The following is a 25,836-nucleotide window of genomic DNA, read 5'->3' on the forward strand; positions in this document are numbered from 1 at the left end:
GCCAGGGGCAGAGTGTAGTGTAATTAAAATAATTTTGTACTTTGAAGAGTGAAGCCCTCAAATCTGCATCTGTGTTTGGGGGGATTGGGAACTTAGTGGTGACCTTTTAACTAAAATTCATTTGTACCTGGAGCTCCCTGAAACCTGGGGGGAAAGGAGAGCATTTGGCTTTGATGCTTTGTTAAGAATGTACATACGAAATAAAAGAGTTATGATCCACATCTGAGACAAGCAGAGCAGCCTGTTGTGTTTGGAGAGGGGAAAGCAGAAAGGGAACAGTTACAAAAAGCCTGGGAAATTACCTTAAAGAAACTGAATTCAAGTGCTTTTAGAATGCATCCTGTGGTTTTTAGCTGGTTCTTGGACAGTAGATCCTGATTTGAAGGTACTTTTTTTGACTCCAGTTGTGAGGTTAAGGGGAAACATGGCAAACCCAAAAACATTTGCGCTAAATAGTGGAGATGAAAATCCCTAATTGTCTGTCAGAGAATTGAAGGTGACTCCTATAAACTGATAATTAAAATTTTATGACTCAAAAATGGAGATTGTTCAATCTATCCCAGGATGGATGGAATGACATCAAGTGTTACTGCAGGCTGTGACTATGCCCTGGATATATTTCACCTTTTTCCACTATAAATTAATTTATTGACAGGAAAGCCCCTAAAAACCTCTGCCTAGTTAATTCTGCACTACTTATTTTTTACTATCTTTTATTAAAATGTTGTATAAACATGGAGGTAAGTCAGGAAAAATCCCTTTTACTGTATTTCCCCATGTTAGGTTTGACCTCTGATTGTTGTACAGGCCTTGATTTTGCAGCGTAAAAAAATTAATGACAAAATACACTTTTCCAAAGCATTGCACCATAATAATAAATAATTTCAGAGTCTAAACCAATAAAAAGCTGCATTACAAAAACATCAGTAATCTTACCTTGCAAGGGCAGCCCAATCCCATTACAGAATGCAATTTTTTAGGCTTTGCTGAATTTCAGCCTGCAAATGGAAGTTTATTTTTCCACACCTGGCGCAAGACTTTTATCTTTTTCATTCAACTGCAGCATCAGGAATGTCCCATGGAAACAAAATAACCATTATTTACACCACAATAGGATGGAAGGAAGACCCAGCTGCCTCCCATCATCCCAGTACAGCTTGGGAGGAGATCCTTTGTGGCAGCTGAAGAGAAAACAGCCTCAGCTGGAAGATGCTGAGTGAAAACTCCACCTCTGGCACAGGGAGAGGGACTGGGGGTGGATTTTTGGGATATTCACTCAACCACCACTCGCCACCCCCCTGAAGTTGTTGTTTGTAACTCCTGTCCTGGAGCAGGATCCCTGTAAATTAAAGTTTCATCCTTTCATGGCAACTGGGATTTGTTTGAACTGTGTAAATATTTTTAATGCCTCTTCCTGTAAATCTCTCCCAAAGCCGTTCCCTCCTTCCTTCACATTTTCCATTATGAGATTCCCTGACTCCTGAAGCACCTCCAAGGCCTTGTCAACACCCCTGGGCTTTGCAAGAGGCCTTGGAATATCCAAAAAAAGGTTGTTTTCTTTTTGCAGGAAACTCCATGCAGGTGTTCCCATGTTCTACCCCGTGACACAGAGTTAATTCAGGATTATTCTGTTCCGGGGAACCCTTCAGAGCCTGGCACTCAAAAGCACACAAAACACCAGCACTGTGGAGCTGTTGGGATAAGAGAACATGGGAAAAGTCTCCCATAACCTAAAATAAGTATCAGGAAGAAATAAAAAAGATCCTCCCCAGCCTAAACCTTTCAGTGCTGCTGCAGAAAGGGGGCACTTCATGGATAAACTCATTTTATATAAAGAGTATGTTTATCAAATTCAGGTTTTCTGTGTATATCTGGGGTTTTATGCATATTTAGGTAGTTACGGAGAGAGAACAAATGTGTTTAACCACATACCACCTCTTCCAGGGGACTTTGTTCACCAGAGAGGAAAAATAATAAGGACAAGATTTCGGAGTTGTGGACTCAGCTCCAAATCTAATGTTTCCTCGAGGTGCTGTGTTAGACCCCAAAATACCTGCTGTAAAACACATCCTTCCTCACGTAACCAGCAGTGCAAGGAATGCTTTGTACCCTTTTAAACTGTGATACCCTCTTAGGTTCTTTTGGCCTGTGAAATTAGGCTTTCAGTTTAAAAAAATGGACACAAAATCAGTCTAGCTCCATGGACACTGCTAATTCCAAGGGGTGAGGAGATGCTGGGACCTCCCAGCTGGTGGAGATATCCATGAACACACACAAGTGAAGCTGACACTTCACCTGATGGACTGAAGGAGGTGAAGAGGTACCAAGCTGTGCCTCCATCTGCTGCTGGCTACAGGTGGAATTCTTTTTTGTTTGCAGCAAAAGAACAGGGATAATAAACAATCAGCACTTGGTTAATTATTGTTACCGTGACTTACCTTGCTCTGAACCTTTTCCCCAAGGATGCTGAGCCCTGAAGTCCAACGCACAGGGAATTAAAGTGTAAACATTCACATATTTAATAGTACCATCAAAATAACCATCAGCATCATCACTACATTAAAAACTTCCAAAATGCATTTGCGTATGGTCCTAATATAAATTAAATATAGGAACTAAAAGTAAAATAAATTTAACATTAGGTAATGCTATAAATAAAGGTAAATGCGTTTAGTGTACCTTTGAGTCATAAAAATGCCTTAAAAAACAGGTAAGTTTACAGCTCATCACCAATACTCTGGATACCACTGCCATGATTTTTTTTTTTCTTTTCAAACATTAAGAAGTCTACATTTGACAATTCAGAATGATTTTTTTGGCCACTGAACACTTTGATGGAGGAAGAGGTGTGTGGGATGTCCAGGATGAAGTCCAAGTTTTATTTCACAATAAAACTTCTTTGATTCCCAGCGCTGATAACAAGGCTCTTTTTCTTTTCAAAACCTTAATTTTTTAAGTGCTTTTTTTGTTTTATTTTGGTTTTTAACTCGTTTAGATTTCCATTTTGCGAAGGCTCATCCTGCTGAAGGAGTCTCTGAGGGAGAGAAAATACAATGATGAGCTCAGATTTTCCATGGTGAAATAAGAAGCCTCACCAGACGAATGACTCTGAATTGATTTCCAGTATTTCCTAGAGCTGGTTACAACAAAAATTAAGTCCACTGGCATTAAAACTCATTGCTTTTCCAAGGAATTGGGTTTGGGTTTGTATCTGGGATCATCCAGAACACTGAAAGGAACTTTAATTCCTGTGTACACACAGAAGCAGCACAAACCACCTGCACAACTGAAATCTTATTTAAATCTTTCCAACACATCCCTGAAGTGGAATTTGCCAGGAACACTTGGGAGTTGGACTCGACGATCCTTGTGGGATCCTTCCAACTCAGGATATTCTCTGATTTTCAGGATATTTTATGTCATACCTGTATTAGGCTCCCTGCGCAGGAAGATCAGATAATAATTCCAACACCAAAAGCATTTGTAGGGTTTTTGGCTGAGTGGGGAGGGAAGCTCTGGTATTCCCACCATGCCAGCCAGGAAAATTTGCCTGGGAACAGCTGGGGGACAGAGCTGGGGAGAGCTCCCAGCATCCCAAAGCTGGGCAGGGAGGGAAGGGCACCTTCCTGCAGCACTCACAGCCACCTCAGAAACGCCCTCAGTTCAGCTCCAGGAACATCCAGCCCTGCCCTGCTGCCGGGGGACTCCACGGGAGTCACAGATTCCCTGGAGGGTTCCTGCTAGGAACCACTCCTGTCCCTGTTCTGGGAGCCACAGCCTGGCTGGAAAGGGGCTGTACCCAAAATCCTCCTGCTCATCCATGACCTGCACATGGAGGTTTTGGTCACCCCATTCCCCATGTGGAATTTTTCCAGGCCAGGTTGGAGCATCCTGCTCTGGTGGAAGGTGCCCATGGCAGGGGGTGGGACTGGATGATGTTTAAGATCTTTCCAATCCAAACCTTTCTGTGATTCCCACTGGGATTTTTTTGTCCTGTCTCACACAAAACCCAATCTCCAGCTTCCTGGTCTTCCAGCACAGAAGACACCAACAATTTTTCCCCCCTGGAGCACCTGATCCCAGTTTCATTGGGAATAAAGTCCTGCCATGCTGAGGGTGGTTTTGCATCTAAAAAGAATGGGATGCAGGATGGAAACAAAATAAAAAACCAACTGTCCTAGCTGAGGAACAAAAGGAACCTTGCAAACATCACCTACCACAGCTGCTGGGAAGGGAATGTGCTCTCAGGAGGGACAGAAGGAAAAAGGGACGAACACGGCCAAGAGAGCCAGGACTGAAAACCACCGGATGGCGCAGGATCCCGGGAAGTTCAGACCCCTCAGTTTCACACCCTGTGCCCCCAGAGGAAGCCCAAATATGCACCTGTGGCACGTGACAGGCAGCACTGCCTTGTAGAGCTGTGGGATCTTCCTGTTGATCAGGGGCTGCAGAGCCTCCTTGAGCCGGTGGTAGTTGCGCTCCAGCTCCCGCTGATATTCCTTCTGGTCCGGCCCGATCAGGCTCTTGTTCTTCCTCAGGGCATCCTCACACCTGCAGGACAAACCCTGTCAGAGCTGGGCATGCAGAGACCCCCTTCCTACAGGTCTGTTAATCCAAAAACATCCATTCTGTCCCTCTGGGATCACAGGGAATGGCCTTTATCTTGTCTTTTGGTAATCAAGGCTCAGCTGAACCACCTCGTGTCCAGGGGGCAAGGAGAGGGTGTCACATCTCCAACTTCCAGAGTGACAACTCCTTTTTTATTGTCATTTACTCTCCAGATCCATTTATCCTCTCTGAAGAGAAATGAAAAGCTCATTTCCACAGGGCCACTTCCAGTCCCAGAGGATTTAAAGATGGATATAATCAGGAGGGATTAATAAATAGGGATGTTCATCAGGAGCTCCTCTGCTTGCACAGATATCATTTAAATAAAGGGTAGGAAAACAACTCTATCAGCAAAGCCATTTATTTCACAAGGGAAAACTATGCTTCCACTGGATTTATTTGCTCACAGCATTTTACTTTTAATTATTTTGGTGGGGTTTTCTTAATTTCTTGGTGCTGTATAAGATGCTGCACTGAGCCTGCAGTTTGCATGACTCAAGTAGAGCAGCCAGCACATTTCTCCAGGGAATTGTGCCAGCATCCCTCTGCTCTGCTTGGAGAAATCCACTTCAGAAGGGAATGTCATCTCCTGGCCAGTCCAGCAGTTCCTCCTGACCTTGCCAGGCTGGGAGTTCTGGCCTGTTGTGATTTCTGGGACACTTCACAAGTGAGCTGGGATCAATTCCTTCCTGATAAACAGCAAAGCCCCCCCCGAAGCCACGGAGCAGCAGCACCAACAGGGGAGGGCTGGGCAGGTGAGGAATGAGCTGCACAGGGAATCTGGGCAGGTGGAGGGACACCAGGGTCACTGCAAGTGTCCCTGCCTGGGGTGGCACCTGGCAGGTGCCTTGGGAACCCTTCCCATACCTTTTTGTGAAGTCCTTGAAGCAGAGCCGGAGTTTGTTGTGGTGTCTGAAGAGTTTTGGATCGTTGGGGATTTCAGACAAGAAAACTTGTGCAACTTCTAATGGTCCCTTTAGGAGAAGAAGGGGCACAGTGAGTTCCTGGGAACTGTCTGTCATATCCAGTCACTGGAGAAAGTTCAGCCGCATAGAAAACACCCACAAAACACAACATTTCCTTACACAAAGCATCCTGAAGAGCTGCAGCTGGGAAATCTGGTGTAAATCACCAACCTCAGTGACAACTGAGTCTCTTTTAGGCCTTGCTTTGTTTTATTTAAAACTCTGCTTTTGGAAAACAGTGTGAGAAACTGCACAGATTCTCCATTTGTTTTCCTTTATAAGGACTCCTGACAAAGTTTGCTCAACTCACAACTAAGGCAAAGTTTAAACAATGCAGATGGAAGCCAGGGAGTGTTTGCCAGCATCACAAACTCAACCCAGCACTCAGAACTCCAGATGATTTTTTTTTTTTTTTCCAGATTGTGCACTGTGCTCTACTCAGGCTCCTTCAGTTTTTCTCTACTGCTTTCCATTTTGCTGAAAATCCACAGCAGGACACAATCCTGCAGAGCCTGGCTAACAAAGGGAAACTTTTAGGAAAGAGGAGCAGGCAGAAACAACTGCAAGTGCCAGGAAGGAGTGATAATTGAGGGAGGGATGTTTCTTCCCAGCCTCTTTCCATGTTTTCAAGACTCTTACTCAAATAGCAAAATCACTGGGAACAGCTGGCCTAGACCTACCAGTGACCTCAAACACATCCCACAGACTGAACAGGGAAAAAATTCCAAGGGAATTCAGGCCCAAGGCTGGGCACTTGCAGAGAGTCCAGCTGGGACAGCGATCCTCACCTGATTCACTGTGGTACCTACTGATCCCTGCAGCACCATCTGCAGCATCTTGGGGTCTGCAGGGTCTTGGTGGGTGGCAAAAGCCAGTTCCTGTGTTTTCTTCTGCATGTCCTCGATGGCGACTTCGATGGGGGTCAAGATGATCTAAGCATGAAGGCAGAAGAGGATTTTTGTTACGGCTGAGCTTGGCAACCAGGCACAGACCTTCAGGAACACCCAGGTCACAGTGGGGTGGCACCACAAAGGGGTGGAGGACACCAAGAGGACTGGCAGGACTTCAGAAATGCATCGTCTTGGCTCGGTGACATCAAGAAAAGGTTTTCAGATGTGTTTCTGGGCACTCCAGAGCTGTCTGAGATGTTTCTGAGAGGCCCTGAAGGTTACTGCAGGGTTGCAGCACCGCTCACAGTGTCCCAGCCACCACATCTGCTCCTGCTCACCCTTGGAAAATTATCGCAGAATCATGGGAAGTCTGGATGGGAAGGGACCTTAAAGCTTATCCCATTCCACCCCCACCACAAGCAGGACACCTTCCCTAGACCAGGCTGCTCCAACGCCAATCCAGCCCGGCCTGCAGAGCCCTCCAAGTGCCCCTGCACATACCAGCTCTGGAGGTGATGGGACAGATACATCCCTCAATCAGTCTGGGCTTGGTTTGGGCTGAATGGGAACAGCGAGAAGCTCCTACCTAAGCCAAGCTGGAGCTGAAGGAGCCTCCTGCATCGCCGGGCACCATTTCCCACCCAACTGAGCCTCACCTCCTCCTTGTGGATGACGTTGATCCTGGTTTTGATGTAGGGGAAGGCGTGGGAGGTGGTGAGGATGGTCTTGCGCTTGAACTGCTCGTGCAGGTCGCCGTGGGCGCGGCCGTCCAGCGTGAAGGGCGTGCAGTACATGAAGCGCCGCAGGTTGTAGTTCTTGTCGAAGTAGGTGATCCTGTCCTTCATCTCGTACGTGTCGAAGTAGGGCTCCACGTAGGTGATCTGGATGTAGGCCTGCAGGGGCAGCAGGGGACGTGCTCCTCAGCTGCACTGTCCCTGCTGGATCTGTGTCCTCCCAGTGCCACCAGTGCACAAACCAGGCCTGGGTTTTGCCTTCAAAAATCCCGCTCACGCTGGAGGGACCGAGGCTGGGTAAACCACAGCTCACTGGCCTTCCCTTCTCATGCCTTTCACAGCATGGAATCGTGGAATGGTTTGTGTGGGAGGGACTTTGAAGTCCATCCAGCCCACCCCTACCACAGGTAGGGACACCTTCACCTAAACCAGGTTGCTCCAACCTGGCCTTGGGCACTTCCAGGGATCCAGGGGCAGCCACAGCTTCCCTGGGCACGCTGTGCCAGGGCCTCGCTGCCTCACAATGGATTTCTCCCCAGCATCCAACCTAAACCCTTCCTTGCAGGTCATGCCCTGCCCTGAGCCACAGTCCTGTTTCCCAGACCTGCTCCTGCTCTTTCTGTGACACTTCAAGGACGTGGCACAAAGGTGACAAAATGCTGCAGCTGCACAAAAGCGAGGAATGGCACAGCCCCTCCTTCCTTGCACCCAGCAGAACAAGGCCAGCACAGCCTCTGTCCTTTCACCTCCTCCCTTCCCACCTACCACCACCAGGGCAGGGAAGGGAATGGCCAATTCTGCATCCCTTGCTGGAATTATTTTCCCAGACTCTCCCCCCAAGCAGCCACAAGATGCTCAATACGTGGATTTTGCTGCCCACATGGTGAAATCCAGGGGAGAATTTGTCCCACTGCATTTTCAGGCATTCAGGAGCTGTTCTACTTCTACACCTGCACTTGTGCCCTTACCTTGTTGGGATCAAGTTTACATTTGTCCACAGGGTTTGAGTCCTTGATCACCTCCAGCGCATCCTCCCCAAAGCGTTCTCCATAAAACCCCTACAACCAAGGAGGAAGGAACTGAAAGCAAACATCAAATGCAGCCCTGACGGGGGCTGGGAGGCAAAGGCACGTTCAGGGGAGGTGAAGCTCCACGTGCCTTTGACAGAATGTGATCTGCTGAAGCCAGGAGAATTCCAGCAGTCACATTCCAGGGGCAATGGGAAAAAAAAACAAGCCCTGGAAAGCAGGAGAGCATTCCAACAGCGCCTGGTTCCGAACGAGGTGTTTGGGTTTGTTTTGTGGCTGTGCGCAACCAGAACGGGTCAGTTTGGGATCCACTGGTGTTGGAAATGATAGAATGTTTAAATTCGAGTTAATGAGTTTAATTAACATTTAAATTAACTGTTTTAATCATAACCTATATATATTAATTATAAATACTGTGTTATTCTTAAATGGCTCTCAGCCATCACTTAGCAACATTGTCATAACCTACTTTTGTGGGAGCACAAAATTAATGAAGCTTTAAGTTTTGATAAACCAGCTCTGCTGTGTTTCAATGAACAAAGCCTGAGAGAGAGAGGGACTGTTTAGGTTGGACATCTGGAATGCAGAATTATGGACCACGAGGACAAGATAAAGAAGAGACTAACAAAGACTCAGTCTGTGCCTTGGAAAGACCCTACTGGAGGAAAAAAATAATGGGAACACCACAAATTCTCAGGGAGAGCCTCTCCCTGATCAGGGAATTCCTCTCCTCCCTCAGAGGTGGCACCAGCAGGAGGGCAGGAGACACCAGCCCCAGCTCTCAGACACCCAAACTGCTTTTCCAAGGGGCTGTTCCTGTGAAACAACTGATGGGAAGCAGTTAAACTTCCAGTGAAACCCTCTCACCTCCAACCGATGGGAGATTTCAGCCAGCTTGGTTATTGCAGGTTCCTTGTAAACAAACTCTTGCTCATCCAGGTCTCCAAACTTAGTTCCATAAAAACCAACTCGGAAGTAGGTGCCAAACATCCTCTTTCCATCCTAGGGATGGAGAAACAAGAGGTTATTTCAGGGTGGAGACAGGCACACCCCCAAGCACGGCTGCAGGCAGGCTCCTGAATTTATGCAAAATGAAAAGAAATTAAAAAACAAGGGAAAAAAATTAGAAAGAAAGAAGGGAAAGGAAAAAAAAAACCGAACCAAAAACCACACCTGGAACTCAGCATGGATGCATTTAGCAGCAAACACCACAATGGAATTATAAACTAACGTGGAATTCTATGGATCAGTTACGACCATCAGCCCAACCCTGCAATGACTTCTCCCAACCCAGGAGGAGCCTGGAGGTGCCAGCATGGAATCATGGAATGGTTTGGGTTGGGAAGGACCTTAAAGCCCATCCAGTGCCACCCCTGCCATGGGCAGGGACACCTTCCACTATCCCAAGGTGCTCCAAGTCCCAATGCCCAACCTGGCCTGGGACGCTTCCAGGGAACTTGAGACTCACCACCCTCACAGGGAAGAATCCCTTCCCAATATCTCACCTAAATCTATTTTCTTTCAGTTTAAGAAGCATCAGATGTCTCTGAGAGGCAGATGATCATTGTTGGGATCATTATTTGAGGCTCTCCAAAGCCTGTGCAGACACCCTGAAGGGGTCAGACACCCCTGGAATGACCCAGCATCGATCCCCCCAAATCCACCCTCCAGGAATTGCAGGGTTGGGCCCAAGTCAATGTCCAGTTCACTCACTCACACACACACACAAGTGCTTTTGAACCAGCATTCCAGCTGGGAGGTGTTACACTCTCTAGGCACTGTCTAGGAGAGAGGGCCAAAGTCACTCCTGGTGAAAGCAGATGCAATCCTGTGCCATGTACCTGCTTCCAGGGGAGCCAGTGGTGAATTTGGCCCCGAAACGCAACAAAAGTAGAGAAACAAGAAAGATTTTTTGCTGGAAAGGCAACGGAGAAAATCTGATTAAAAGAGAGAGAGAGAGAGAGAGAAAGAGAAGAAAAATGCTTTAAAAATTAAACACACCTTGTTTTTGTTAAAGAACTCACGCTGCATGCACAAACCAGGGATGCCTTTCAGCAAGAAACTCCAAAATGTTCACCTTTACTCTCGTGACAAAGTGTGATGCAGTTTAGGACACTCAGTGTCCCTGAGCGGGGTTAGATTTTGGCTTCAAACAGCCCTTACAGGTGGCCTGGCTGCCAGGTTTTATTTTAGTATTTTGCTATGGCAAAACTGATCTCTTGTGGTGATGGTGAACATGATCTACGGAAGGCAAAGAGGATAAATAAGGCAAACTAAAATAAAAAAAACCCCTTCAGGCAAACTCCAGACTGCAAAAAAAATGGCCACTGGCTCTTCCTGGCTGGAGGAAACTCTGGAGCATCCTCCTGGAGGTGCCTGAGGGCCAAAAATTGACATTTCAGAGCTGAGCTCTACCCTCCTGAAGGCACCTGGGGTAAGTAGCAGCCTTCATCCCAAAAAAGCAACACCTGGCTGTGCCCAGGCTCCCTGGACCCTGCTCTAGAGCCTGGCCCTCTGGGAATCCTGCAGAGAGGGGCTTTTCTCCAGCCCCACTGCCAGGGCTTTCATCACCCCCCAGGATCCCAGGAGCACTCCCTCCCAGGGTGGGAGCTCCAGCTGCAGGGCTGTTGCTGTTTTACTGGATGTTGCCATTTCCCTGGACTGCCTGTCCTTGTCCAGTGCCCATCCCTCTGCGTCCATGCAGGATTGAACCCTGTTTTCCTCATCACTGCCTTTTCAAATGTTTGGGATAACGTTACCCACACTAAAATCCCTCAACACCCAGCATTTCCAGCTCCTGCCTCACTGTCACAGACAGAAGGTTCTGACTCCAGGGCTCCTCTCTCAATATCCTTCTCGAGGTGGGGTTGGAACCTGATGCTCTTTAAGGTCCTTTCCAACCCAAAGCATTCCACGACTCTGTGTCTGCCATGGATCAGCTCCCCAGAGCCAGCACAAGGCTCGGCCAAGCTCCACAGGGAAGTTTGGGGGATCCTGCCCCAACCCTGGCACAGATTTCTAATTATGAGCTTTTTCCTTTCTCCTTGGCCAGGGGTTTCCAGGGTGTGAAGAATTTTCAGAACTCACCTACAGGTGAGTTTTTGCCATGGACGCCTGCTCAGGCAGCTCCTTGTTACAGGCAGGGTAAAAATACTAAGGGAGGAAGAGAATGCTCTCTGTTGATCAGCATAAATCACTGAGGAGTTCTGCTGGCATTGACTAAATGCAAAAAATAAAGAGTTCTGGGGCACTGAGGAACCTGGTGAGATTCCCTGTCCCTGTGTGAGGTCAGCTCCCAGCTCACCCCCACACAGACCAGCTGCTCTGGCTCTCCCTGGTAAATCCAGATGCTGAATCCCAGTTAAAGGGATCCCAGAGCCAGCAGTGAGGAGCACTGTCAGCCCCTGAGGGGACTCATGCTGGGAATCTGAGCTTGGAAGCAAGAGAATGGGAGCAAATCCTTTTGGGGAAAACACTTCCAGACCACTGCAGGCCTCCCAGGGATATTCAGGAGCTGCCTGGGATCAGCTCCATGCCTGGCATTAGGGATAGGGGATGGCCCTGGACTGGGATCTCTGAAACTCAGCCAACACCAAACCACTTCCCAGCCACAGCAGGGAAAACTGAACAAATAACTTAATGCTCCGTGGTCTCGTTTCTGGCAAGAGCTAAAAATGCAGATATGAGGGAGGAATTATTAAAAGCATCGTATCTCCTATTATTTTATCAAAAAATAATAGGATTTGGGGAGGAGAAGAGAATGAAGGTGAACACTGAATAGCCATCACACAACTGGCAGAGCAGGTAACAGCCACCATGACTTATGAAGGTTCATGATTTGTTATTATGCATGGTAAATACCTTTCCAAATTGCTGGGAATAAAGTTTTGGGGTTATCTCTTGCACGCACACAAAAAGCTTTGCCAACAAGATTTGGGGGGGAAAAAAAAAGATAAATCAGATGCAAGAGGGATCATCTGCTTCCTTCACCAAGACTGCAGCAGCTGACTGAAGGGTGCAGGAACAAATGCAGCTCCTTCAAAATGCAGAATTCAACCCATCTTTACCAAATCCAGCACTGTTATTCTCCTGCTCAATTTTAAACCAAGGTCCTTTGCAGTGTTGCCAACTACTACAAGTCTTCCAATATTGATTTTTTTGGGGAAAGAATCAGCTCCTGCAGCCCTGTTATCCACTGACAACCTCCCCCTGCACAGTTCAAGAAGAGTTTGAAAATTCTCGTGGCGCAGCATGAAAAGATTTTTCCCTTAACTTTTTCTAACTGGAAAGCAAACAAATGGAATGAATTCAACATTTGCTCCATGAATAAACACACAAAGCCCATCAGCTGGTGTGTGTAAGGAGGGCTCAGAAATGCTCCGGTGCCAGACTCAGGACACTGCAAGTGCTTGTAGTTGGCAACACCACATTCCTTGTGCCGTGAGGGGGGTGCTGCTGTTGGCATAGCTCTTTGCTAAAACGAAACTGGGGGTTCCACAGTGTAAAACAAAACAAAAAAAAACCAAAAAGGGGAGGTGGGGGGTGGAGGGGAAAAGGGGCAGAGAAAGGGAAAAAAAATTCCACAAGTAGGAACTTACCACAACAGACAATAGTAAGAGTGGGGAGGAGGGTCAGCAACCAGGGCGATAGAGGAGAAAACAGAAAGTATTTAATTAGGGAAATTCCATAAAACAAACAAGCAGCAAATTGGCAGCAAATAAATTTTAAAATTAAAAAAAAAAAGGGGGTGGGGGGGGCGAGCATCCATTAAAATATTTAAAATAAGGGGGGGGGGGGGCAAAACATGCAACAAACCTGAAAGCTACAAAGCACAAAGGTCAGAAAAAGTGTGGCAATGAAGGAGCACGATGACAGAGGAGAGCTGAACCCAGGGTGTCTTTTACCATGCAGTAAAACATGACCAAGTGGTGTTAGAATCATAACCAATGGCAGGAGTCTCTCCAGGGGTCGATTTAGGGGCAGAATAATAAAACAGATGCTCACAGGCCGTGTTGGCTTGAACACTTTCACATCATTTCCACACCTAGCACAGGTTCTCTGCTGGGCTCTGTCTGCCTGGACCTTCCATGGGGACAAGGGGACGACTTCCAGGGCCAGCCCTGAAGTGTCAGGGTTTATTTTAAGCTGTTCAATTTCTATTTATTTTTTGCTAGGCTGGAATTGAAACTGACATTCAGACATCACCAGCCTAAATTATTACAACGCCAAAGTTTTTTTTTTTTTATTGTCTCAGCCTCAGTTCAGTAAAGGTGTGGTGGAAACCTGGAGGGAGGTGGCCCAATATGAGCTGCCTGATCCATAGAAAAGCAAAAATAAACTGTAGAGATGAAGTCTAAAGAAATAACATCATATTCACAGAGCTTTTTAGTGCTTTCTGACTCTTCTCCATGCTCATGCACCCACTGTGCCAACTGGACTAGGGCTGGAGTCAAAGTGGCCCTGCAGATTAATCAATTGCTTTGTCTATTTTTAACCCCAAAGCGTGGTTCTCGTGGTGTGTGTTGCGAAACTGTGAGCAGACAGCCTCCTCAAAAACCCAGGCAGCAAAACTGGCCCCAGTTAACACAACTGAGCCCTTTTACTGCCAGATAAACCCCTACATAAATTGACTGGGCACAGAAGGAAGCAGTTTCTCCTCTGAGGTCAAAGGTGCACCTGCAGCAAACCAGGTTGGTGTTTGGTACCTCTGAGCATTGGTGCTTAAATCGACCCCTGTGGGTGGGGTGAAAATATGGTATGGAGGGATGATTGTCTGTGTCAATGCTGATGGAAAGAAATATAAACGAATTATAAAAACAAACTAGTGATGATACAGTGGCTCATTCACCAAAGAACCTCATTAGTGGAACACGTCAGCATCCATGCACTACCTACAGCTGCTTATGAAGAAATTCCTACTACAACCACGGTTTATTGGGATTTCTTTGGTTAATGAATTGTTTTAAACAGCAGACAGCAACAGAAATACCCACAGCTAGCACATGTGGGCAAGCGTTGGCGTGAGTCATCTGGAAACTCAATTAGTGTTCTTTGCTAACTAAGATGGAGTTACCTACCTCCCAGCCAGTACTCTGTGTGATAAAAAGTAAAAAGGGCATGTCACAGAAACCAAAAGAAAAAGAGTTTCAAAGGCCAAAACATGACCAGCAATAACCCTGCACTGGTTCCAACGGTTCTAAGTCATCATGCATCCAAAGCAGCTCCTCTGGCCCAGCACAGCCCTTAAGCTGGTGGCTTCTGCACCATCCAAGTTTGGAAAGGTTCCTTCCATTCTTTAACCACCACGTGAACAAACAAATAAACCCCCCAGCATTTCTGGATGTTACCTACCAGCCTAAAGGCAAGGTACAGTGGGTTTTCCCAGCATGCAAAACACAGTTTAAGAGAACATCTGAAAGGATAAACTGGAATTTTTAACTCTTGGATAGTTCTGAAGTTACAACAAATCTTGGTATGTGATGTTCTCTCGTATTAAATTCCAGAGGAAAAAAAACCTGTTAATGATCCTTGTATTTACTGTGGATCATCATTTGACAATTCTCCTGGAATCTGAGAATAATGATTTTTCATTTTCCTTGCACTGAGCACTTGAAGTTTCTTCACAATTCACCCTGCAGCTGAAAATTCAAACCATTACCTGGTGAACAATCTTGCTGAATGCTTCCTGCAGTTTACCATGAATAGTAGACAACTTCTTGGCATCTCTGTTGGCTTCATGAATAGGAATAAGGACTTTGTAAACCTCATTAACTGCTTCATACATGCCAGCCTACAAAAACAAGGCCCATCAGATTGCTCCATCAATTCAACAGCCAGAATTACACACACAGCATTTAAACGATAAAACTACAAAATGAAAAAGTGGCTGAGACACCACTGTGAGATTATCACATCTTTTCTTAAAATGTACCCAGAGATAAATGGAATAAAACCCTCAGTTACCCCTGAAATCAAGAGCCTGGTGCATTACACTTTGCTGTCAGTAATCAGGATCATTAACACAACCAATCCTGGGATATTCTGGATGGATACAGGCACAAGAGCAAAACAAGCTGAACAGGACCCTAACCAAATCGATGGGAATTAAATATGGAAAAGCGGAAGTGCACGTTTCAGCTTTTTCTGTTCAGCACATCTTCAGCCCGTGTGACTTCTGCATCCACTTCTGTCACTTCAGGAGAGATGGACTTTGGAAGATCCTCAGGATCTCTCTCATGGAGTGAGTCCAGCCCATCATGGGCAGTCACTGCATAGAGTGACTTAGCAGGAATTCCAGGTTTTCACCCTGGATTTATTGCTGCTTGTGCTTAAGCCCCCTGAATGACACTTCATGTTGTGCAGTGGGAATTAATTCACTTGTTTTCCTTGGTTTACTCCACAGGGCAAACCAGGCTGTCTTAAACAATTAAAACTCCAATTGCTCCATGCAAATTAAGCATTTACAATAGAATTATACACTCAGGAGAGAAAACATTTTCCTTCCTACTGCCCAGCAGTGTGAGGTTGCTGGAGAAGGGAGGTAAAGAAATGGAAGTCTTCTACCATGGAGAAAGATGCTGCAGCCTGTTCCAGCAATCCCACCAGACCAGCTTCTGTAAAATACTTCCCAGAACAGATTCCTTCTTCATCAGGGGACACAACATCATCAGAAACCGCTGACTCTTCCAAAACATTGGAAGATATGTTCTGGGGAGATATGAGAGGGAAAAAAGCATTTACTCAATTTAAACAACACTCAACACTTTCAATACTTTGAAAGGCAGCCCATTTGCAGTCAAATCCTGCCATTTCCATAGAAGTGGCTTTCTATTTTTTGTAGAGTATATATATAAAATACAGCTTTCTATTTTTGTAAAGTATAGATGTAAAATACAGGTTTCTACTTTTGTAGAGTATATACGTAAAAGATAGCTCTCTATCTTTGTAGAGTATATATGTAAAATGTTTCCATTTTTGTCGTGTATATATAAAATATATCTATTTTTGTAGAGCATATGTATAAAATACACACTTCTGTTCTCTCAGAGCAGCATTTCATTCATGCCACAAACAGCGAGCACGGTCTGGGGCTGTAGGCACGGAACTCTCAGCACGTGGAAACACTTTGTACCTCAGCAGCAAAGCCCAAAAACCCCTTGGAGAGGATAAAGCCCACCTGAAATGTCACACAGCCCACAGGGAGGTATTTCCTGTCCTCCAGCATGCTCAGGTACTCGGCCACCAGGGCTGCAGAGTGCACCAGGCACTGGGCGGACTCGGCGTGGTTGCTCCTCTCGGAATGTTTCCCTGCCATGTTCTGCAGCCACGTCAGCCGCAGGTCGGGGGAATTCTGGTAGCCCTTGGCAATCCTACGGGGAGAGAAAACCCCTGTGATTCCGTGGCCTTTCCTTCTGAACCAGCACAGACCTTCAGCAGGGTTTTTTCCACACGGTATTTAGTCACTTCTGCTTAAACATCAACCCCCCTACTTAGTGCTGTCTGGAAATTCCTGAGACCAACAGCTGTTGAGATGGGAAGTCACCCTGAACTACAGATTTTTGAGCCAGTCAGTGGTGGGTGAGCAGTGGGTGATGCTGAAACTCTTGACTGAAGCCCATGTTTCACCTGAGGCTGGTGGCAATCCAAAGGTGTGGGACAATCTGATCACACCTGCCTGGCTCCCTACAGCAAATCCTCTGCTGACCACCAAGAAGCCTTCAGGGTCATTTGTGCAGACAGCACCATGAAATTTGGCACTTGGTAGTTTAATTTGGCTCTGGAATATCTTTTGCATATGGACACCATTGTATGTACCACCAAAAAGCCTTTTGGGCAAGCAGGTGGAGCTGGAAGACCCCCAGGTTTTCCCTGAAGCAAGCAGGGAGAGTTCTCTACTCAGGTGGAAGATGAGATTTCCAGGGATGGCTGGGGAATGAAAACTACTTTTATCCGAGACAAGCTGCCTAAATGCCAAACAAAACCCCTCAGCACCACATTCAAACACAACAGACAGGCACATACTGCTCTGTGAGCAGTGAGACCCAGAACTGCTCCAAAATCAAGTCCTGTAATGCCCAAAAGTGCAGCATTGACATCTCCTGTCCCTATAGTGCCAACCCTACCTGTACATCAGGTCAATCAGCATTTCTGGATCTTCCTGGTGCTCCTTCATTTTAACTGTGTCTGACAGGATCATATGGAGGTTGAACACTAAATCCTGGACCTGTGAAAAGTAACCTGTTGTAAAGAACTGGCAATAGCAATTGGGCTACACATTGTTATGTGAGGAACACGGTCACCCTGAATCTTTGTGTGCTTGCATCTTGTCAGAACTAATCAAAGTCCCGAGTTTTATGTGATTTGATGATTAAAAAAACCAAACCCCAAACCCTTTTCAGGGAATGCAAGCAAATTCCAGTTCTAGATGGAGGTTTAGGCACAGCCCGTTAATGAATTACATATTACTTGTCTTGTGGTTTATGTCTTTTACCTGGTCAGGAAACGTTGTCTCCCTGAGCTCCAGATCTTCCTCAGCATATGTCAGAATAGTCTTGAGGGAACGTCGCAGAAATTCTTCATTGAAGTTCTGGGATGTCCCCACCAGGGATGAGAGGGACATGGTCACCTGCATCTTCACTCTGGCAAAGTTCTGCAACAGAGATGTTGTTATGGTATTTCAGCAGCCTGCAGACAGTGCAAAACCAGTGCTTTGGTCATGGCACCCTCCTCCTGACCTGACAGAGGAAAGAAAGCTGAAGTTTTGAGAAAAAGGCTCAGAGCAGTGATTAAAATAAACCTGCTGCTGCCAAACTTCCTAATCTGATGATTACTTCCAGATAAAGGTTCTCCTGCAAAACTATTAGTGTTGCTTGTTTCCACATGGTCTCCTCTCACACGCCCTGAACAGGACGATGCTCTCATGAAACATCCTTGATCCCAGTCGGTTTTGGTTTGGTCAAGCCTAAAAACTGGAATCCTGTTATCTTTGCTGCCGTCAATCCCCTCACAGGTGTCCCCCAGTTCTGTGGGGGGCTGTACCCAAAGCCAGCAGCCCCCAACCCCGTCATCTGCAAGAACCCAGTGAAGAGCAGCAGGACTCACGTTCCCGATCTCGAAGTTCTGCCTCATGAGGAGGTACAGGGAGGCACTGGCGTGGGACCTGATGGTGCTGATGCTGCTGCTGCAGTGCCTCAGGAGCCTCAGGCACAGGTCTGCACATTGCTCTGTCTCCTCCTCAAACAGCAGCTCAGGGAACTGGAAAACAGCAGGGGAGGAAATGGGTGCTTGGACAGGCAGGAATGAGCCCTCGGCCGGACAGGCAGCAGTGAGGGTGCACTGGAATGGGAGGGAGCCCAATCCCTCTGTTCTGAGGGGAATGATGCTCATTTGAATCACTTTACAGTTAGGCAAAACTGGCAGCACTGGAAGGCGACTCATTTTACCTTCCCTTCCAACTTGCTCCTACATCTACACCCTCACACTGATTTACATCACTCCCAAAAGCTCAGGCTTAAAACTTCGAGCTTCTCCCCACACACCTACAGACACTGGGAAACAAATCCATTTAAAGTGAGATTTGTCCAGCTTAAACCCCACCTGTGCCTTGAGCTCCCCACTGAGCTGGTGCCTTTTCCTACTCAGTGCCAGCCAGCAGGAACCCACATCCCACCCACGGTGTGTGAGCTGTACTTTTTGGTGCAAACAACCCCAAAATGCAGAAATGCAGGTACTGCCCACGAAAACCAAGCCAGGCTACGCTGCCTGAAAACTAACTGCCCAAAATAATAACTTCTTGGGGAAGTGACCCCGCGCAAAGGAAGAAACAGCGCCTTCCTCCCTCAGTGCTGCTCAGGGTGGATTTCAGCCCCCGCAGGGGATTCACCTTTGAGACCAAAGCTCTCTGTGTGGCAAAGCAGTGCTGGAGGTAAAGGGCACTTTGGTTGCAGGCCATGCTGTGCAGCAGCACCTTGAGCACCCCGCCGAGGATGCTCTCCTTGGACTCTGTCACCGACACCGTCTGCAAAGGGAAACCAAGATTCCATGAGAAAAACAGGGATCCAGGATTCCATGAGGAGAAAAGTGAACCTCCCGAGTGCCTGTGTGTGTGGGAGAGAGCAAACAGCTCAGAGCAAAAGCCCTTTGCATGTGGAAATTACCCACTCAGCTGGGGCTGCCAAACCGCCGTGCCCTGAGCCAACCCCCAGGAGAGGAACACCTGATCCATGGATAGAGCAGGTGGAAATGGGGATTCTTTGTCCCCAGTGAGGCTCTGACTTTTGGAGACATTGTTCTGCTAGAGGGAAAGCTGGGCTCTAGCTGGGTTATTCAGGCACAAAGTACAATCTTTGGGATTCCTGGGTCTCTCTGCAGATCAGAGATGGACTTGGGAAGCATGGTCCTGCCTGTTCCCAGCCTGTGCCCAGATTCATTCGTACAGGAATCAGGGGACAAAGTGAGGACAGGTCCAGGAGGCTGACCTGGAACCCAGTGATCTGAGGCAGGTTTGGGAGGAACTGGAGGAACTGCTTGGGACAGGGCAAGATTTGGAGATTTTTACACTTCATTCCTGAATAACAATTTCTTATACTATAAGGAGTGAAGAATCTTCAAATCCTCAATTTCAAGACTGAAGGAAGGTATTGTAATGTAAAACCTGATTGTTTCAGGCTGGGATTAGGAGAGGCATCACCCTCTTCCTGCTGCAGCTGAACAGTTTTCTCAGCACCGAGGCAGTTTTGTTTAACCAAAGTGCTGCCTGGCCAGGTGAGTGTAATGCCATTACATCTCCATTTCCGTATCAACCTTACCTGTACAACTATCTCTAGAGTATCCAAAATTATCAGGTTGGCTTCTGTTGCAAGATTCCCATCGATGAGTGCCTCATGTTCTATCTCTGCCCTCGATCTGATCAGAGAAAACAAAGCAGTAAAATTACTTCCTGATCAAGGAACAGACCTACATATTTTCCAGTCAAAAATGTTCTCTCACTAGCAGGACACTCCCAGTTATAGTTTGTATATTTATCACTGGACAACACCACGAGGATATTTCAATGCACCCCCTGAGAGGACAGGAAGGAAAACTCGGTTTTTAACAAGTACAGACTTTACAGAGGCTTCACGTTCATCATGCTTGGAGAGCTCACACTGCTCTCTCTCACACTTCATGGCTCTCCCAGGAACAAAACAACAGTTTAGAAGGCCAGTCCAACTCCAAATTGGCTCAGCAGCACCGTTAGGCATGCGACAGCACAACCAGGAACAGGACATGTGGCTTTATGCTGCAGGCTGTGGACACACGGTGGTGCTACACGAGCTGGGAACCTGCACTGGGAGCAGCACACTGCAGCCTGCCAGGCTGCTATCTTATCTCTCCAAGCTACACTGCATTTCATACTTGAAGCACAACTTCCTCTCTTTGAAGGACAAGGTTTTGCTGCTCCATGCCAGCTTTCCTGGAAAGCCTTGCAAAGTCCAGACACCCACTCACACGTGTGGCTCCAGGAATTCAGCACAACCAGCCCCTTCCAGTGGCACCAGCTGCACTGGGCAGAGATCCAGTGGTGTACTGAAAGAGCCCAACCCTGACCTGGCCTGCCACAGGTGCCACCTCTGACAGACTCGTGCCAGGCCAAATCCCAGCAGGAGGGTGACCAAAATCCCAGAAAAATACACAGAAAGAGGGAGAAGCGATTTGGCTCTTGGAGCTGTATTGCAGCAGCCCTTCCCTGCCACACTCCACGCCCTCTGGGTGCTGGCTCACACTCCCAACATCTCCAGGGCAGGAAGTTTTGGGACCTGGCCCCACATAAAATAACACCATCTGCAGAAAATGCCAGCAGCTGCAAGGTGTGCACAGCTCTTGGAGCGAGAAGTCCTGTTTATGGGGTTTCAAAGGGCCAGGCTCTACCTACACACAGGACACAGCAGACCCAGTCACAGCAAGCAGGGGTTAGAAAGCAGCCCTAGAGAGTTTTATCTAAGCAGCTCATTTTGTGAGGTGAGACACCATCCTTTGACCATCCCCAGCTGTTACATGTGTACTTGAGGTCCTTCTGGGAAGGACAGGGCTCAGACCCAGAGCTGGCAGTGAACTGATGAATCTTTCAGGCCAAATTTTAATCTGGTGTGACTCTGGAATTTACATCTCCATCACTTCATCAGCAGGAATAACCTGGTCATTTGGCTTTTCCAACGACTCAACAGGACTGGAGCCTTGGACAAAAAGCCACTGCTTGTCATAAGGAGAAATGACATTTTTGTGTGGGACAAAACAACTAAAGGCTGTGAAGAATTGCTTTCCACTCCAAGAAGAGTCAGTGTCTGCAAGGTTAAAATTTGGCCTGAGCTCCATCTGGGCTCTGAGGATCCCATTCCTCAGTTTCTTCAGAGTTTCCCTTGGGCAGAGATTGCTTCCCTAGGATAAGGAACAACTCTTGCTGGGAGGAAGGAGATTGCAGGTTGCAATTTGAGGAGACAAAAAACGTGCACAGCAAAGCTCAAACACAACTCCTGAGCCCTCTGGATTAAACCACACCAAGAGAGGGAATTGTCAAGGAAATGGGTGTAATAAGCCAAAAGAGCTCATTCCAGTCAGTTGCACACACACACACTGAGAAGTTCTGCCAAGCATCACAAACAACGCTGTGATGATTGAGTCTGCAGATGGTCAAAATGGCAATTTATAAGAACTGCACACCAATGCTACAGTACCTGGCTGGTTTGTGGCTTCTAAAAGCACAGCACATGTGGAAAAACAATCAAAGTGATGGATTAGGACAGGAAAGGAAAGCGAGCTTTGAGAACTCCAGAATGCTCTTATGGAATAAAGGAAACATGACATGAGATATAAATGCTATCTGTGGAAACTCTTAATGGATCTTCCCTCTAAATTACAGCTTAGGGCAGGGTTTCAAGATAGTAATGGATTGTTTAAATCCCTTTAAATCTGATTTGGAAGGCTAAGGGAGTAAGGGACAGTGGAAAGGCAAAGAGTTGGGAGGGCAGCACTGGAGTAAAAGCTATTTGCTTTTGGTTCTGGTTTTTTTTTTTTTTTTTTGCAATGCCAGCCCTGCTCATCTGAGGGCTCCAACCTGCTGGCACAAGGGCTGAGTGGCTGCTGGCAGTGACCTCTGGGGAGGGAGACCCTGCTCTGACAGGCCCTGGCACACGGGTGGAGCAGAAGGATAAGGCAGAGTTACTTGTCAAGCTTCTCCGTGTTCTGCCGCCAGTGAGTCATATCCTTTCTCCATCTCAGGTTCTCTTGACTTCCAAAAGCACTCCCAGAAGGGCTCCTCTCTGCAGGGTAACAGCACAACAACAGCAGTCAGCTGATGCTCATTTCTGCTGCACCAGCAGCACCTCCAGATCTGCTCACAAGTGGCAGGTGGCAACAAAGATGATTTCCTACAGCTTGAGGCTCTGTGGCACCCACCCAGGATGTCTACGTGGCCCTAATTTTGTCACTGCTGAGTGGCATGAGACACAGAGAGAGCTGAGACACTCACTGGTGAAAGGAGTCCCTTCCTTGGACTGCACAAGGAGCCTGAGAGTGCCAACCCTCAGCATTCCAACACTGCTGTCCTCAACTGGCACCCAGGAATGTTCTCAGGGTGGTGCCAAGACCCCCTTTCCCACCTCAGTTTTTTTATTCTCACTGCTGGGAGGGCAGGGGAATTTCAAGTAATAAAAGTAATCTGGCCACATTAAGAAAAAAAATTAAGGTTCCCATCTCTGAAGTGATTCCTTAATTGTGGCTCTAAACTACTTATTCATCTTAGCCCACAATGACAGGCTCGTGTGGCAGAGGAGGAGACAAAACCACAGTTCTGATCCTTGTCCTAACCCCTGGGCCACCCTTTGAATTTTGGGTGCTCATAAAAATTCCTGGGTTTTATAAGCAGTAAAAATCATCAGAAGGTGCCTGTTAGCCCAGCTACAGCTATTTCAATTCTCCTTAAGGCAGCAGAAATGTCCAGGCATTTTCAGAGCTGTCAGAGCAAGATCACGCCGTTTGTTTTCCTATCTGATCCTTGAACAGGACACTCTAGAAGGTGCTACACCGGAAAAAAATTAAGGCAAGAACAACCCCTAATTGACATGTGGTCTCACTTAAAAAGGCAACCAAGTAGCAAATAAATTGTCTGCCGTTTAGGAGAAGTGTAGAGATTCTGCAGACCCGGGGAAGGATGCTGCAAACAGCTTTCCTAGGGGCCTCTCTGTGTCCCACACCACAAATGGGTGCAAATAATTGTTGGGGATGGGAGGGGCAGCTTTTGGAAAGAAAGGGATGGCACAGAGGACTCCTTTACTTACCCAGCTGTCCTCTACTTCTTCGGACCATCTCCTGCCTTGCCCCTATGCTGCCCAAAATTGCTTCCTCGAGTTTGGCTCTCATGTCTTTTGACTTCTTAAACGTCAGACTGTTCATTCTTTCAAACACTTTCTTGCCCTGCAAGTTCCAAATAAAACCATGAGGGAAGATTCTTTCAATTGGGGGTATTTGCTAAGAGTTAACAACTCAAAAGATCTAAAGACATGCAGTAGGAAAGGAATACAGATTAGATTGGTAGGTAGATAAATCACTCGGATTCCAGCATTGCTACAGAAAACTCTCTTTTCAAAGTGACACTGCAGCAGCCCCCAGATGAGAGCACAAACTGCTTGAGAAGTGGAACCAGGCACAGACACTCACATGGCTGGGAAGTAAACATGGGAAAAGCCTGGCCTTGGGACTGTGAACACAGGAAATACTTTGGAGAGAGCAGGAAATGCCTTTCTGCAGTCGTGTAAAGGATGGGAGCCTAAAGGTCCTCGGCAGGGCCCAGGAGGGACTCCAGGAGGTTCCAAGCTGGCAGTACCTTGTACTCAAAGCAGGACACACAGAGATAAAGCAGGTCCAGCAGGCGGTTGAGCTGCAGCACTGACAGGTCAGTGAACCACTTCTGCAGGACGCTCTCGTCCGCGTTCTTCAGCACCCAGAGCAGGCAGATGAGGAGGCTGCGGCTGGACTCTGTTGAGAAGGTGGAGTGCTGCCTGCCACTCTGAAACACAGGTCAGGACAGTGCTTCACACCCACACATCCCAATCACCACACAGCGGAGTTTCTTCCCTTGAGATAACTGTGATAACCTCAGCAGCTCAGGGGTTAAGAGGGGCTCCATGTTATCTCCCGCATCTATCAGCGTCTCACTGAGAGTGCACCTAAATCCCAGCAAAATGGGGTCATGGTCCTGGAGTAAAGGCAAGAGAAGGTAGAAATGGAAGGGTCTGCCTGCTACAAGAATCAGGATTCCATCTCTGTGCAGAGAACAGGAGAAATGGCCCCTCCTTGTCTTCAGCTAGGTGGGATTTACCTGGGGTAGAATCTGTTCTTAGGGCTTAAAGCTCATAGTGACTACTGCACTTCACAGGGCTTTTGTAAGATTGTTTCAGAACAAGAGAATCTTTATCAGGAAAGAGAATTCTCCCACTTTCTGAGGTTTGTTGATTTCTATCCCTCCTTGGCATTTTCTTATACCCCTCTGATATAGACACAGGAATGTGACTGTCCCCATTGCTGCCCCTCTGCGCACCCAACTACAAAAACTGATGTGGGTCCCCACAGAACCTGCAGAGTATTTGCTGGTTGACACAGACTGAGGGTCAGGAAATGGGGAGAGATGGGTTTGTACCGAAGAAGGGAGTAGAAAACTGCTGGGCCTGGTGAGCTGGGGGACAGAAGTCCCTGCAATGGCCATGGCCACTGTCTGGCTGATCATGCTGCCACCCTCGTTCTCGTAATCGTCCACGGCGACACAGCTCGGCCTCCCCCGCTGGTTGTGACTCTCTGCAGAGAAATAAAGGACTTTAGTCAAGCCCCAAACCCAAGGCTTCACCCCCCAGACTCCATCCACAGTGCGGATCTCACTGAACTGGAATGCAAACTGAAAATCACCCCACTCGAGGGGTCCCACGAAGAACAGGACAATGATCTGAGGGCATGAAAGCAAAGAAAGCAATTCCCAAAGGCAACCCAAACAACCTCAGTACCTAAACCCTTCTAACAATGGACGTTTTGTCCCTTTGAATACTCCAAACCCTTTCTTGCAGCTTTATTGTGTCATTAAACTCAAAGGATGCAGAGGAGAGCTCTAAATTCCAAACTATTCCTGATTGGAGTCCCTGTCCTGATTTGAAATAACCTCTGCTGCTCTTTGGGACACTTTGCAAAGCAGCCCTGAAAATGAACTGCTGATGGAGCACATGAGAGGAGGAAGAAGAGGAACTCTGCTTATCCTTCGGAATTAGGAACTCCGCTTATCCTTTGGATTTAGGGACTCGGGTACAGTATGAGAGGTGACATTTTAAGGAGGTCAGAGACATGGATGGAAGCTGGCTCTATATTTACATCAGCCAGTGGGATGTAAACTAAAACGCACTGCTTTTTTTTTAATTCCATGCCAACAAGTGGGCAAATGCAACTTTTGAGTGCTAACAAGCATTGAAGGCACATCTTGCAAGTGAAAACAAACACGAAAAAAAGTCAAAATCGCAACTCAGAAACAACTTCATCCGACAGCAAAGGCGTTCACAATTCAATTTGAGAACCCAAACACCCAAGTCTGGTGAGC

General features: G+C 47.1%; 1 protein-coding gene across 12 annotated transcripts in view; it reads right to left on the minus strand.

The window, feature by feature from the left end:
* Positions 1-2,858: 2,858 nt before the first annotated feature.
* Positions 2,859-25,836, minus strand: part of DOCK7 (dedicator of cytokinesis 7) — a 93,497-nt gene continuing 70,519 nt past the window's right edge. For 4 of the 12 annotated variants that reach the window (XM_066192959.1, XM_066192955.1, XM_066192954.1 and 1 more), the window contains 21 exons: positions 24,898-25,052; positions 24,085-24,267; positions 23,540-23,675; positions 22,426-22,522; positions 21,938-21,955; positions 20,033-20,129; positions 19,108-19,242; positions 18,327-18,479; positions 17,716-17,874; positions 17,348-17,448; positions 16,402-16,594; positions 15,789-15,932; positions 14,884-15,015; positions 14,303-14,317; positions 9,093-9,218; positions 8,166-8,255; positions 7,120-7,356; positions 6,362-6,505; positions 5,476-5,582; positions 4,384-4,551; positions 2,859-3,034 (listed from right to left, as the gene is read on the minus strand). In XM_066192959.1, the coding sequence (XP_066049056.1) occupies positions 2,992-3,034; positions 4,384-4,551; positions 5,476-5,582; positions 6,362-6,505; positions 7,120-7,356; positions 8,166-8,255; positions 9,093-9,218; positions 14,303-14,317; positions 14,884-15,015; positions 15,789-15,932; positions 16,402-16,594; positions 17,348-17,448; positions 17,716-17,874; positions 18,327-18,479; positions 19,108-19,242; positions 20,033-20,129; positions 21,938-21,955; positions 22,426-22,522; positions 23,540-23,675; positions 24,085-24,267; positions 24,898-25,052 (2,633 nt within the window). In that variant the 3' untranslated portion in view covers positions 2,859-2,991. Of the gene's footprint in view, positions 3,035-4,383; positions 4,552-5,475; positions 5,583-6,361; positions 6,506-7,119; positions 7,357-8,165; positions 8,256-9,092; positions 9,228-14,302; positions 14,318-14,883; positions 15,016-15,788; positions 15,933-16,401; positions 16,595-17,347; positions 17,449-17,715; positions 17,875-18,326; positions 18,480-19,107; positions 19,243-20,032; positions 20,130-21,937; positions 21,956-22,425; positions 22,523-23,539; positions 23,676-24,084; positions 24,268-24,897; positions 25,053-25,836 lie in introns of all 12 variants that reach the window. The other 8 variants (XM_066192962.1, XM_066192956.1, XM_066192961.1 and 5 more) reach the window with 3 other exon arrangements.

This window comes from Chamaea fasciata, unplaced genomic scaffold, assembly GCF_029207755.1.
Source record: "Chamaea fasciata isolate MVZ Bird 193981 ecotype frontalis unplaced genomic scaffold, bChaFas1.0.hap1 SCAF_10, whole genome shotgun sequence".
Taxonomy (NCBI): Eukaryota; Metazoa; Chordata; class Aves; order Passeriformes; family Sylviidae; genus Chamaea; species Chamaea fasciata.